This window comes from Ascidiella aspersa, chromosome 1, assembly GCF_963924565.1.
Source record: "Ascidiella aspersa chromosome 1, kaAscAspe10.2, whole genome shotgun sequence".
In the NCBI taxonomy this organism is placed as follows: Eukaryota; Metazoa; Chordata; class Ascidiacea; order Phlebobranchia; family Ascidiidae; genus Ascidiella; species Ascidiella aspersa.
In genome coordinates, this window is record NC_139447.1 from 14,608,103 (window position 1) to 14,622,541 (window position 14,439).

The window sequence follows — 14,439 nt, forward strand, 5'->3', positions numbered from 1 at the left end:
CTTGTTTTGAAGAATCAGTATGCAACAGCAACTATGATATTTCTCTCGAATCGCTTTCTAATACATTTTTTTCAGGATTTCTTCCAACTGACTTTAACATCATATTATAAAGCGTCTCCAAAGGAGTGTTACAAATACATTTTTCCGTGACACTGCATTACAATTTCTGCAAATAGAGCAGGACACCGAACACAAAGACGACAAGGCGAACACTTATATTAACAAGCTTGCTTTGCAACTTTTCTGTAGCCATTTCATTAGTGGTGAGGGTGATCAAAGAAAAACGAAGGAAAAGTGGAAAAAACGACGACACGCGATTTTGGTAAAAAGGATCTTTGACCTAAAAGAAAAACACATTTGAAAAAGTTCGAGTTACAATTTGCTAAGATTGCAAGTTCAACGCGGTGATCCCAGAGGCGATTACGTTGAACTTCGCCGAAACGTAATTTGAGATATATAAAAATATACACTTTTCGTGGCGCAACTGTAGCCGTACGACAATCAGTGGTGTATTGCTTTGGTAATAGCGTTTCATACAATTCGTATAATCCCATTTTTTGTAGTTTCGTTAAATTTTTTGACACATTTTAGGCTGCCCGTGATTAGTGGTAGGCATATTATTAGCTATCTGGTTAAGAATTTTATCCAATAGTCTTATTTTCAATAATTTTTTGTTAAGCAATACACCACTTAATCGTCGCTTCAAGACAGCAAACGGGTAGATGCTATAAAAATCCTACCGACTCTAGAATTTGCGTCGAATTTATGCCTCCTCAGTTACAGGTAATTTCATATTGTTTGGTAAAACGTGGTGCAAAAAACACAATGACCAAACACAGAAAGGCATTACAATACAAAGAAAGCCTGCGATGGGCAAGAGCCTGGTTTAGATTATCTTACTTTTTACAAAACATGGTACGACTTTAAAAGCAGAGCGTGAAGAAGTTTCCGAATAGAGAGAAATGAATCATAAACTGTCGCCTTCTGTTTACAATATATATATTTCTAAACCGGCAAAAGGCTTCTCATGTCCAAGGCACAGAACCTGCCATCGGCCACATAGATCATGTTAACACACCCACCAGAAACAATTTCGACACACCGATTGCGAGGGGGTATAAACGACGAAAAACAGCAACATTAATCGAAATAAACATCTACAACCTTTTCACCTTGTGCCAAAGCCGCGACAAAATCAAATCAGTAGAAATAAGGAAGTATCTTAAAATTTATTTGTTTTAGTCGCTTCACCAAAATAACTTTAGTTACAGCCAAAGGCGTGTAGCGGATACTCGTTTATAATAACTAGCGGATATTGGCTAATCGTATGCTGTATGAAAATTAAATGACCTGCGACTGGTGACATATTGACAACACAACGTCAAGGCTGTATCAAAACGTATATAAGGGCACCCACCTAGCGCAGGTAGAACAATGTACAGAATATTTTTCTTTCATGCTGGCATTTCACATCATGCTGTTCTATTGGGCATATCTTCTTTACAGTGGCCTAACGCGAACCCAGTGAATATTGTTGTACTAATTCAGCGAGATAAACTGCTTATGTTTAATAAGAAAGGCATTATGAAATACACATTGCTGACGAACCTTGTGATAAAAGCGGGAACCCAACTGCCGGGTGCTGCAAACACGCCAAGTAAAAAGTAGTAATCTCGTGCATGATTCAAAATGTAAAAAGTCTAAAAACCGTAACTGTGCTCTCGAAACAGAGTGCGGAACAATTTTCGGGATTTGAGGTTATGCTTCGGTAAACACAAACGCGGACGTTGTCAAAAAACGACACCAACGCGGACTAAAGCAAGCAGTTTAAAATGGGGGTAAAAATAGTGCGGCGACTGACGGCGAAAAAAGGATACGCGGGGAACTTGGCAGGAAAAAACTTTGACAGCGAAAAACGGCCTATCCTTTTCGTTGAACAAAACCTCCGAGCATTAATAACGTTACATGTATGTACAAAAAAGCGAATCTGTGCTGCCCGCGTGCGGGCGGTAAAAAAGTGAACACACGTAAAAGCACGTCGATCGATTTACAGTAGGCAGAGCGATAGTTTTACTTTTTTGACAAAAAATTAGTTTAAAAACATCAAATAATTACGGCTCGCCAAGCAAAAGCAGGCGCTCGGCAGGTGGTGCTACACCAGGCGGCGGCGGCGGTCTGGCAGTTTCGAGTTTTCTTTTAAAACACAAACACGAATGGTGGCGGAACGTTACGGGCCCGCGTGCTGTCCGAGCCACGTATCAGGAAACGGCGCCACTCGGCGAAATTTAGAGGGGCGCGGGCGGGAAATTGAGTTTCGAACTCACTCCGTTGGCCCGGGGCCAGCACGGGGTCAAGTGGTCCAGCCCGCCGACGTACTAGGCCCCGCGTCGATTCGCTGCCTTTTGCTTGTGGGGGTGTCCCCGTTTTCCATCATCATCCCGCCTCTGTCGTCCATCGAATCATATCCCGGCATCACTTCCATCGGCGACCTGCTGTGAGTGGAAAAGGCCAGCGTTCATTACATTTGTTAACTTTGCATTTTCTGTTTAGAATACTTTAAAGCAGTGGTTCTCAACCACGGGTATATGGACCCCTGGGGGTTCGCAAAACGTTTTCAGGGGGTCCGCCAGAAATTACTAACTAAACCTTTGTTAAATTGATTAACACTGGTAAACATGTTTAATCACAATCTTGGTAGGTGATCAAATAACTTGTAAAAAATGTTGTAAATCGCGTCGAGTGTGACGCAATGTAACACAGTAACACAAATAGATTGTAAAATGGAAGGAAGCATTATCGTTCGCAAAGATGATGTGTCTAGGATTATCGAAAACACAACCCAAGTATTTAAAGCTTGCTTCGAAGTGCAGCAGAAATCACATTAAAATAAACGTGTCATAAAGTAATTTGGTGTTGTCTGTTACTATACTCAACATAATGTGCACTAGACAGATATACTGAATTTAAAAAAACAACTCATATACTACACCAGAAAAACGTAAGCGGTCCGCGACTATTTGAAAGCATCAAAAGGGGGCCACGGGTACAAAAAGGTGGAGAAACATTGCTTTAAAGGTTTGCAATCGATCGGTGCGACGCACATTATGACAGGATCACTGTTCGTCATGTGGTGAAAGCTTTGCTGATGTGGGGAATGCACTGCGCGGTTGGGAGGGTAAGGAACAATTTTGTGCCCGGCTTTTTAACACTAAAAATCATGAGAACGTTAGTTTTTATTGCAATAATTTTTGCACGTAATGCATGATATGACGGCGATGAGTATCCGGTGAAAAGGGTGCGTTGTGCTTGTCACTCAACTTTTTTAAAATCATTTAAATAGTGCAGGCATTTTACAAGTATACCGTTTGAAGAAGTTTAAAAATAAAAATAGATATATAAGGAAAGATTATTCGTCGAGTTAATGTGCTTAATTCATAATGTTTGACCAAGAATTGCTTTCTCAAAAGCGTTTGGAAAGAAAGACGAAGATGCTGCTTTGGTTCAATCGAAACAACCGGATTTAGATCTGTGGCCCGCTTTTATAGTTTGTAGATTTCTTTAGGTTGAACTTAACGCCTTATCAATGCTATAATCCTAGAAATACTTTTTTGGTGGAACTTAATTACGTTGATTACCGGGAACGAAGGAAATAAATATAACTATTTACCAAAAACTGTAGTAAGTTTAATGAAATCGTCAATCAGTATATTGTTTCATCCAAATGCAGTGTTGAATTGCACCCGACAATATTTCAACTGTATTTTTACCTTAATTGATGCAATATGCCGCAGGCCGACAGAATTTACCCCGCGGGCCAAACCACGAGCAGTAGTTTGGTGACCTCTTATAACTGCCAACACTTGTCAATGGGATTACAACTGTTGGTTTGACTGGCTGCATTGAACACTCTCCTTGTGAGAAATACAACGCAGTGGCGTATTTTCAGTGACCATGTAAATCTTTGTGAAAACTCTGGTGTATCATTATTTAATACTTACTGATTTTACTAATTTTTTGAGTTACTAATTTTAACAATTATTCGTCACAACAATTCATCTTGTCCCGAACATAACACCTTCATGTTGACGCAAAGGGTTGTTTTATGTATTTTAACATATACCTGCTGTAATTAGATACAAGTATATGTCGAAATAATTACACCCGATTACTGCTATTTTTTATAATATTTAAGAAACATAGAAGGTGGACAATGTAATTGCCATATTTAAGCTCCATGACAGTTTAAAACTTGGGAGCTACAAAAAATCAAATACGAGATGTTATAAAAATTGGCAAGCATATTTAAGCTCCATGACAGTTTAAAACTTGGGAGCTACAAAAAATCAAATACGAGATGTTAGAAAAATTGGCAAGCAACCTTTGGGTGATTAAACTAGATAGATGTATGCTGATAAAGTTTAGGTGTATCGCGTTGCAAAATTGTCTTAATGTGGGTCAACGGTACTCACATAAGAGTTTCCTATCAAAAACGCTTCAAAAAATTTAGCAACAAAATGACGAGTTATCACTAAAATAACAAGAAATAAACGGTTTGAAACTTAGAATCAGTTATAGACATAAATTTTGAAAATGGTTAACATTTTTCTGCATGGCTTGCAGCAGTTATTTTCCAATCCACGGTGGGTACTGCCCAATGCCCATGACCATATTTTTTGCAAAGCAAACAACGTAACGACCATCGTTTTGTTTACTTGGTGTATTGGGGATTTTTTTACCAACCCAGTTCCTAGAATCGTGGCATTATTGACGTTTCGTGATTTGGAAACGGGTTCAAAATCGAAAATACGCGTTTACTAATAAAACACAAAGAAAAATGTGATGACTGGGATTTTGTTCTATGACAAACTTGCTTTATAAATCTGATATCATTTATTAAGCGGTATATAATATTCTTATTTATTACGTATGGAAAATATGTTGTTTTTTAGCCTAAAAAAACTTTAAAATTGTTTGCAAACTGTGTGTAAAAATCTCATTGCATTTTAAGACCTTACTAATGTCTGCGTAAATCATTAAAGGCGACACGGTGAATCTCAGACATCACTAGTCGTATGACACACTAGGGATGTTCGATAATATCGGACCAGTGACGATACCCGATGCCAAGCAGCAGTATCAGTACTCGGCGCATACTAGGGGGCATCGGTGCCGGTCAAAAACCAAATTAGTGCAAGAGTCCAATGATTTGCGATTCAATTCAGCGATAATAATGAAAAAGGTAACCTTTTCAAAAAAGGTAGGTTAGCAACTAGAAATAACTAAACGTCTTAACGCTAAAGCAACTTTTGACCTAATAAATGGGATAAATGACCTTTTAAGGTTTTAATTTGGTCTATTTTGATTGTTTTAAACATAGAAATGACGTCAAATGGTATCAAATCACATCGCGATACTTAGTGTCCAAAATATCGGGCATCGGAACAAAATGCCCGTAAGGGGCATCCCTGTGATACCCGCTAACAATCAGTGCATTCAGCATTACAAAATAACGATGTAAAAGCTGCACAAGGTCAAGTTCTTACCTGCCAGAAGCAGGCCTCCGCACAGGGGCGTCGGACATCTTGTTTGGTGGCGAGGCTGGTTCGCGCTTGATCGTTACCGTTGGAACTGGGCCGTGAGCTTGGGGACTAAACAAAAGGAAAGTTTACATCACAATCGTGGCAGTAGAAAGTGGAGGACTCAACAACAGATACTTTACTGACAGGGAAAGACCGTGAGTAAGACGCCGGAGAGTGAATTTATGCTTTGTAAAATCCTCTGGCCACTTACAGACGTATCCTACTCATCAGGTGATTTTCATTTGGGCGTGTTTAATTAAAAAAAATGCTTAACAGACAATGTTCAAAAAGTGCATGTCATGGAATAAAACTGGAAAGATGTAAAGCGATAGCTGATTTACGAGACGCTCAGGAAATAAATTTAATTGTGCTATTTACTGCTATAACATATGCAATTCAAATCATGGTTGTTTTTCTGACAAATGAATGAAAAATATCGACTTTTGGACAATGAAACAAATCGTCTTCCATAAGTTTAGAATGTTTGACGGCTAACTGATGGCAAAAAACAGGCGTAGCAAACGTATATACAAAATGGAGAATAAAAGAAGATACCAAACAATGCTGCTTACCTGGAATGCGATATAATGTGCGGCGTTGATAGGTTGTGTGCTAAAGGATGGTTGTGCAGCGGCCACTGTTGAAGCAGGGCAGGCGATCCAAAACCAGCCACATCGCTCTGCAGCACTTGGTATTCCCCTGTGAAAAAAATTAATGGAAAGGCTTTAAATTAGCTGTTTTACACAATAAAATCGGAAATTTTATTTAGAAATCATTTTTGTTGTAACACAATGGGTTAAAAGTTAAATGGTAAAGCTGTAATTACTTTTTTGGCAATTTTACTTTTGCGGCACGTCATTGTGAAAAAATGCTGCATGATTCCTAGATATTGATAATTAAGGTAGCGTACTTGTTACAGGGAAGTTGTAATTGATTTTAACTTTGCGACACATTCGTAAGAAAATACAATAGGTGTTTATTTTAGACTAGACGAACATAATATATTTATTAGACAACAAATTCTCCTTATGGCCGATCCAGACGGCGGCGAAAAACAGATGGCTCCACAATGCGATTCTCAGTTAGCGATTCAAACCATATAGGTTTGGCAACTGGCAAATGGTCTTTATACACAGTCTCCAGAGGCTTTGGTAATAATCAACTCGTGTTTCGAAGCCATTAACGAATACGATACATAGCAGATAAATTGAAAGATATTCAAACGTAACTCCACCAAGTTGCGATAACAATTAGTCAAATATTACAAAAGAAAACTTTATCATTCAGGACTGTTGAAATGAGGCGATATGCCGTTAAATTTAGATGGTGGCAATAGATTAAAGGAATTTATTTAAGGTATGTATATGTGCTGGGCACTTTAAAACTATGGCTACTAAAGAAATGTGGTTTAAAATATGTAATCTTTTTTTCACGACGCAAAAACGAGCGGCCATGTATCAGTTAAATGAAAAGAGAAAAATGCTAGGGCCGGCAGTTTGTTTTTTATTAGCCATACTTAAACTAGCAGGATTTTTATTTAAAAAGGTGGTCGGTATCACCTACCCAGAATATTATGCAGTGGCAGGTATACTCTGCTCTGCACCGCTACGGTATATAATACTATCAGCTTGTATTCACTATAAAGTACCGGGGTTGTAAGCTGGTGGCTGATGTGGATGATATTGTACGATACCAGGCGTTTCAAGACTAACTATAGGCGTTGACAACTGCTGGTTTTCCGGATCCTGAAACAATTGAAACATGTGTTAGAGAATAACTTTACAAGTGATTCAGATTTCTGTGCTTCAGACCGACTTAAAAAATATGCATCAATATCAGAATTCAAAATCCATTATTAATAGTGTGAGCAGAAGTGCAAGCAGAGATTAAAATTAAACTTTCGCCTAATCCTTGGAATAAATTTCTAGCCTTACTTTACTCCATTTTAGGAAAAAATGTTTTAAGTTGACAGGTCACAACTCACAACTGTAACACTTCTTTATCTTAAAGGATCTTTTCAATTAAAAAATGTTCTCTCACCATTCCAGAGATCAAGCGTGAAGGAGGAATAACCACCCTCAAGTCGGGCCGGTTACCCACATGACTTGGTGAGGGTGGATTATGTTGTATCTGTTGCTGCTGTTGTTGTTGTTGCTGTTGTTGCTGCTGCTGCTGCTGCTGCTGCTGCTGTTGTTGTTGTTGTTGGTGTGGCTGCTTGTGTGCCATGGGTGAGGTGCGTCCGGGCATATGCATGGGTGAAGTTACCCTTTGCTGCTGTTGCTGTTGTTGCTGAGAGTAGCCGTTTCCTAAAAGAGTAGTGAGACAAAAAGGAAAAGTTGTTGTTATTCATATTTACATAATAAAATGGTTATATAAAGGAATCAGAGTGGTAGTGGACTAACATAGTGGAAACAGAGTGACTTGTCTGTACCAATGTGGTATTTAAGCCAAGGAATAGCATTGTTTCAGTAAACCTCACAGGCAGTTAAGGGACATGAGAAATTAAAAACCTTGTTACATTCTTATTACGTATCATCAGCTAAACAAAAAAATAATTTTTACTTAAAGTTTGTTGCTAGAGATGGACCGATATATCGGTTTACCGATATTATTGGCTGATATTTGGCTTCTACCAATATATCGGTAAATGTAGGCCGATATTTTTGTACAAAAAGGAGATCAAATTTTTCCTGTACAACACATAACTTACCCATTTTTAGACAAAAAAAAATTGGGTTTAGCATCACGCCAAGTTAACATGCAAAACAATAGTTTAATAATTTTTAATTAATAAAGGTATTATCAACTAAAATGTTTTTTGAAATTTTATTTTCAATTAGATCAAGTTATTTTGAACATTTCCCAGGTATAAAAAAAGGTATCGGTATCAGATCGGTTGACAAAATTGTAAAAAATCAAATCGGGTATTGGTATCAGGCCAAAAAAGTGATATCAGTCAATCTCTAGCTGTTGCATTAAAGTATCACAGTTAGATTATTTTACAAGTTGGCAATTGATGTGCAAAATGAATTATTGTTATGTCTTGCATCTTTTTTTTTGGAAAGTGTTTCTTTCAGTGTTTTGAAAACTTAAAAGCAGTCTTTTTTAAAAAAATAAAATTTTACTTTGGTAATTTGAAAAAAGGCATTTAAAAAAGGGTATATTTTTTATTAATATATTTGTAAAACGTTTAATTTATTAGTTATTAATTTTCTTACCACCAGGAGAAGAAGCATCAGAGATCATGCCCACATCTGGGCTATACATTTGGCCTGAATGACAATTTGCTAATGTTAGTTGATTAACTGCCATGCCAGATCACCAAAGACCACTGTGTAATTGTTATTTTTCACCAAATAAAAACTAATGTAATTTAGTATACACAAGCAAAATTATAACATGGTAAATATTAGTGAATAAATCTATATTGAAAAATGACAACATAAGAAAACTATTAGTTAGGAAATATGACAAAGTAACCTGACTATTATCTAGACATTTATGATGTTACTGAGCAATCTACGATGTTAATAAACAAATAACAAGCATCTTTATCCAGTCAAATATTAAATATATACATTGATTGTAAAGTTTAGTAAGAAATGACTAAGTTATCTAACAGGAATTCATCATCTACAGTGTCAAATTGTTTTTGGTTAGATCATTTTTCAGCCTTAAGTGTAAATATACCTGATGGTGAGCGACTGGGACTGTGTCCTCTAGCTAGGGGACTTCTAGGCAGTGGACTTCGCCTGCTTTGTGCATGATGGTGGTGGGGGTAAAGTAGGTTGGGATCGTTGACCTGTTGGTAGCCAGGCATGACTGGAAGACTTGAGACTGGGACAGTGACAGGCATCTCAGACATACCAGGATGCTGTAATTTTGTGATTTTTTGGTAATTTATAAAATTTTCTTATAAAGAGATTCAAGACACATCTATTGTAAAATCACGATAATTTAAATAAAAATGGGAAACGAAAACACCTAACACAAAATTTTACTTGTTACAAAAACTCATCTTGAGATATTATGATTTTATATAGCAAAATAATAAAAGTTCTACTGTTATTGTTCTATTCATTGGATTTTGACTCAATTGCTGTTAAAATCACACCGGAATAGGTTGTTGTCTCATTGTGCGCATCATGTCTTCAAACTCCCTATTGATGTTTTCATAACGTTGCTCAGTGCCTGGGGTAATCTGGGGATGGTGGTGGTCACTAACATCTGGGCTATCACAATTTTTATTGTCTTTCTTGTGAAGCATCTGTCAATGAGAAACAAATGATGAATATTAGAAGGTGATTGTTTTTGTTTTTTGATACCAAATTGATCAAAAAACCCCAGTATTTAATTTAAAACTGATTATTAACATTCAACATAATATCAAATAAATTTCAAACTTCAATGAAACAGTATATTGGTAATGTCCAGTAACACAGTTATTTAACTGGTATAACATGACAGATCATCAGGTGTTTCGCAAAAATGTATTAATTTTGCAAATGTTCCACGGAACACACCAGCGTTTAAAAATCACTGTTATACAACAATGGATTTAAGTAGTTTTTATTTTCTGTAATTATTCAGTACCAGCTTGAATTTTTTATTGTGATTGGCTTAATTTATTGTTATGTAAGAACACGACTTTATAATAGTGAAAAAAGGCGTGGACATGTTGCTGCTTAAGTCCGTTACAGTACAAATATCTATTTTGTGATTATCAAAACAGGTTTATTTTTGTGTTGTTTGTTTTGATGCATAATTGTGTTGTTTGTTTTAATGCTCTAAAATGGTTGAAAAATATTGGCTTAACGCAACATCAGCGCATAAAACAGCTGCAAAATATGCTTAACATTCTACATAGCAGCTTTGACAAAGTCGCAAAAGAAAACGTCCAGATAAACTTAAAGCAGCAACAAGGCGCATAGCACGCCAGTGCAGTGAAGCACGCTTGAGTGAGTGTGCGAAAATCGTGCGCGAGCGTGGCATGTGAGCGCAGCCGCGGCGACAGCAGCAACAGCAGCAGTTTCGTCTCTTGTTCTTTTCTATCAGCGCCGACCCTCCCGCGCTGCTGTTTCACGCCCGAGCGCGTTCAAATATCGCGCCGCGTCGCCATCAAAAACGGACGGGCCGATGCCAACGGGCCATTTGCGCTGGCTCTGACGTCGGTTGACGCACATTGCGGGCTTCGAAGCACGCGATTGAGAAAGGTGGAAGATGGACCGATAATGACACCGTTTCCTAAGAATAATCGCCAGCCAGGCTCGGCGCGCTAAGAATAGTAGTTTTCATTATATCGGGCATGCGCTTAACCGATTTAGCAACCACGCACGCGGGCTGGGCTCGACGCTAATGGCAGACTGCCACCGCGGGAAGGCGGAGCTGTAAATTTTCGTCAGGCAAAATCTCAAGTATTTTCGGACCTATGTAAATTTTGGGTGAGTTACAGGCCATTCCACAAACGCATGCAGCAAAATGACCATGACACGGCTAAGTAAAAATAGTTGTTGCCTTACATAATTCGATGATTGCATCTAATCTATCGCTTAGTGAATGACATGATAGCACAGACCAACAATACTTCGCAAAACACCGCGTTGTAAATGTTAATATACCGCAAACCAGCTTCGCAAGACATATATAATATCTCTATTAAAGCAATTCCACTAGCAAACTGTTCTAGAAGATGCCACTTAGAAGGGCAATCGTTTAGAGTCACTGGAGGGAATTAGGAAAAGAAAACCGCCAAGTTGAGCGGGGATGAGTTGTGGTAGCCTGACTGTCATGCCGAAACGCAGTCGAGCCTAGAACTAGACCAAGGTATAAGGACGGCATCCGCGTAACAATCTCTAATGATAGCTTGGTCACGAAGGGAGCGTTATCGATTAATCAATACAACATGTTGGTGCAGATTTTTAGATCGTCAACAGGATGCGTAAACTCGACGCTAGCAAGGCTATTTTTAAAGACCCGCCACAGCCTTCGGGGTATGCGAAGGTGAGCACCCTGCTGTTCTCTAATATTTATGGCTTTTCGGAGGCCAGGAGTGTCCCGAAAGAGGGTAGCGCCATTTACACCGGCCTTCGTTAATTAGAAGTCAAACTAAGTTGTAGGAGAAAACGGCCGTTGTTACGCGCCTCAAGTAACTCTAACCCGCTGCCGCTGTCGCTGCCGCTGCCGCTGCCGATTCGCGAAAAGCACGGATGGAACCGCGTCGAAACATTTTTTAAATCGAGTATTGTAAAACATCGTTCATCGTAGTAGTAATTTATCTAAATACTTGAATCGTTTGTTTGACATAAAACATCCGTTCGTGGAAAGGACCGGACCATACCATTAAAATTTTAATAATGACAACTTCTTAAAAAGTGGAACTAAAAATCTTACGTATTTCGTCGATCAAAGCACTGCAATGGTAAAGCGTTAAAGCTGAGCAAAACAGCAACCGCTAAATCAGGCAACCAACGCACGCTGTCGACGGGGGAGTGAAACAGAATGGTGAAAAGAGCAGTTACACTTGAACGTCACAACAGGAACACGCAGTCAGCGTACGTGACAAATCACTTTGTTTGGGGAGCTAAGACAGCAGTTTTGCTGCGCTGTTAACAAACGGGCCAAGTCTCGAAAGCGCACGCTGCGGACGTAGTTAGGGGACATGAAGTCAGAGGACGTTTAGCAGGACAAGCATGAAAAATGCCACGAACACTACATTCGACCCTCTGATGACCACAGAACGTGAGAAATGTGTAATATTAGACCGCCAGAAAATAGTGGATGACTTGCTTTACAGGCTTTTAATCCATGGCAACAGATTACTACATGCCAAGTACGTCACACACACACACAAGGCTGTTTCAATTTTAGATTGTAAACAACTCAGTTTCTTTTTTGGGCAGCCTTCTGAGAATCTATGGTTAAAATTAGCTAAATTTAGTAAAATTAGCAAGAATAACTATTTTTTTACAGTTGGTCATTTTCATATTTATAGTAAAGCTTCTATATAAAATAACGCTAATAATCCTGTATTAAATGGCATCATTAACTATAATATATTATTTAAACTCGCTATGTACATAATTTTAAATTAGTCAGGACTACAAATTTAAAACCAAACATTACAATCAGAAAAGTTAATCTTACATAAAAACTGAAAGCAATTTTTACTAAATCTTACTTATTAAAAGAAAAGAAGATCAAAAACCTTACACATGAGAAATACACACCTCAATTATATCAGCATTGGTACGACTCTCATGGGGCTCATTATATTCTGTATATTTGAGCAAAACCTTATCCATATCTGTGCTTGCATACTGAAACAATTTATTTGAACTGTTAAAGATTATAAGTGCAATTTCGCAGTCACAAAGCACGGATAATTCATACGCCTTCTTCATCAATCCAAACTTGCGTTTGGTAAATGTCACCTAAAAAGAAATACACATGTTATGCTACATAATAGAATTACCGCTGAAATTAAAAAGGTTACAGAACATTTAATCAACTGCTTTAATAATAATTTATATCAACAATTAAATAGCACATGAATGAAAGCATTTCTAGGAAATAAAGTTGAACTTAACAATGTACCATCATTCCACAAACTATTAAAGTTTAACCGCAAAAATGTTGAATTTAGTTAAATCTTTAAAAAACAGAAGATACAAGAATGTATTATTTCCAAAACTTTTATCTTAAGGTTTTTAACAACAATAAATTTCTCCAACACTTGGATCAAATATGGTAAAAATTTCCATATGGTCAGCTATTCTTGTTTTACTAACAATAGACATATCTAAGTTCAACAATAAAAAAATAAGACAATAAGGTGGTTGAATCAAAAACACAATGGTGCCAAAACAGGCTCATGATTGAAAAAAGGTTAGACTCAAATTATGTAGATATGCTTAAGTTTGTTTTAAACTTTAACTCATAGTTTAAAATAAAACTAGAAATATAACTTCAATTAAAGGAAAACAAAACTGAGATATATATATTGATATTTAAAGTTGCATTGAAATCAATTTATAAGTTCAGAATGCCTGGTTCTATTTCCGAACAACAATTTACTGCTTTCTATTTGCTTCAACCTTTTTTCAGTGACACCAATAATACGATTTTGTCAATAGTTAAGTCAGTTTACCACAGTTAAATAATGGAGTTCAACACAAGAGGCAGCTAATTTTCTTTCTTTAAAATAGGTATAACAAACAAAATGCGAATTAAATCACCTGTCGGTTTCTTTCATCACCAATTCTAGAGATTTGTATTTTCTTTCTTCCCATGATCCTCAGTTGTAAAAAATCAAACAAACAGATGCTATAAGTGTTTGGCTTTAAGTGTGGGGTTTCTCAGAAGTTTTGGGGTTGAAACCTCTGTTTCATTAGCAAAAATCCAGGAATCCAGATTAGGCTTACTAATGTAAACGTAACAATATATATACTCCAATTTAATTTAGACACAATCTGCAAATATAAACCAAACTCATTGGTTACCTTTGTCTCAGACTAGCAATTTTCAAGATAAAAAGTGCGACTGTTTAAACAAATCATATAATAAATTTACCATGTTCCAAAATATATTTATGTATTTCAAATAAATCTACCATAAAACCAAAAATACCATCAAACAACAATAGAATGTTGTTATGACAGTTCTTTAACTTCCATACATAAACAAAATTGTATATAAAAACATTTTTTGAGGGAAGTTAGGAACATCAGGTCGTAAGTTAGTTAATATCTTGGCACCTGGGAATCTTATAAGGGTGATTACCTTGCGGCGCAGTTGCGCGTTCATACAGAAAGGGAGTGCTTATTATTAGCCAGGGCCGTACGCAAATAACGCGCTCACTTCT

At 37.3% G+C, this 14,439-nt stretch overlaps 1 protein-coding gene across 1 annotated transcript; it reads right to left on the bottom strand.

The window, feature by feature from the left end:
- Nucleotides 1-210: 210 nt before the first annotated feature.
- Nucleotides 211-14,043, bottom strand: LOC146167951 (myocyte-specific enhancer factor 2C-like). The gene is made up of 10 exons (XM_083389012.1): nt 13,814-14,043; nt 12,806-13,009; nt 9,694-9,846; nt 9,270-9,453; nt 8,798-8,851; nt 7,620-7,885; nt 7,228-7,324; nt 6,152-6,278; nt 5,544-5,648; nt 211-2,492 (listed from the first exon to the last, which is right to left on the bottom strand). Exons 1-10 carry the CDS (start codon nt 13,865-13,867, stop codon nt 2,351-2,353), a joined length of 1,386 nt encoding a protein of 461 aa, XP_083245138.1. The 5' UTR covers nt 13,868-14,043; the 3' UTR covers nt 211-2,350.
- Nucleotides 14,044-14,439: the final 396 nt, after the last annotated feature.

Excerpts from the sequence above, each read along its gene's own strand:
- LOC146167951 (XM_083389012.1), bottom strand. The coding sequence starts at position 13,867 with ATGGGAAGAAAGAAAATACAAATCTCTAGAATTGGTGATGAAAGAAAC. Across the intron at positions 9,454-9,693 it reads TGAGACAACAACCTATTCCG|CATCCTGGTATGTCTGAGAT; the intron begins GTGTGATTTTAA and ends ACAAAATTACAG. Across the intron at positions 8,852-9,269 it reads TCCCAGTCGCTCACCATCAG|GCCAAATGTATAGCCCAGAT; the intron begins GTATATTTACAC and ends ATTGTCATTCAG.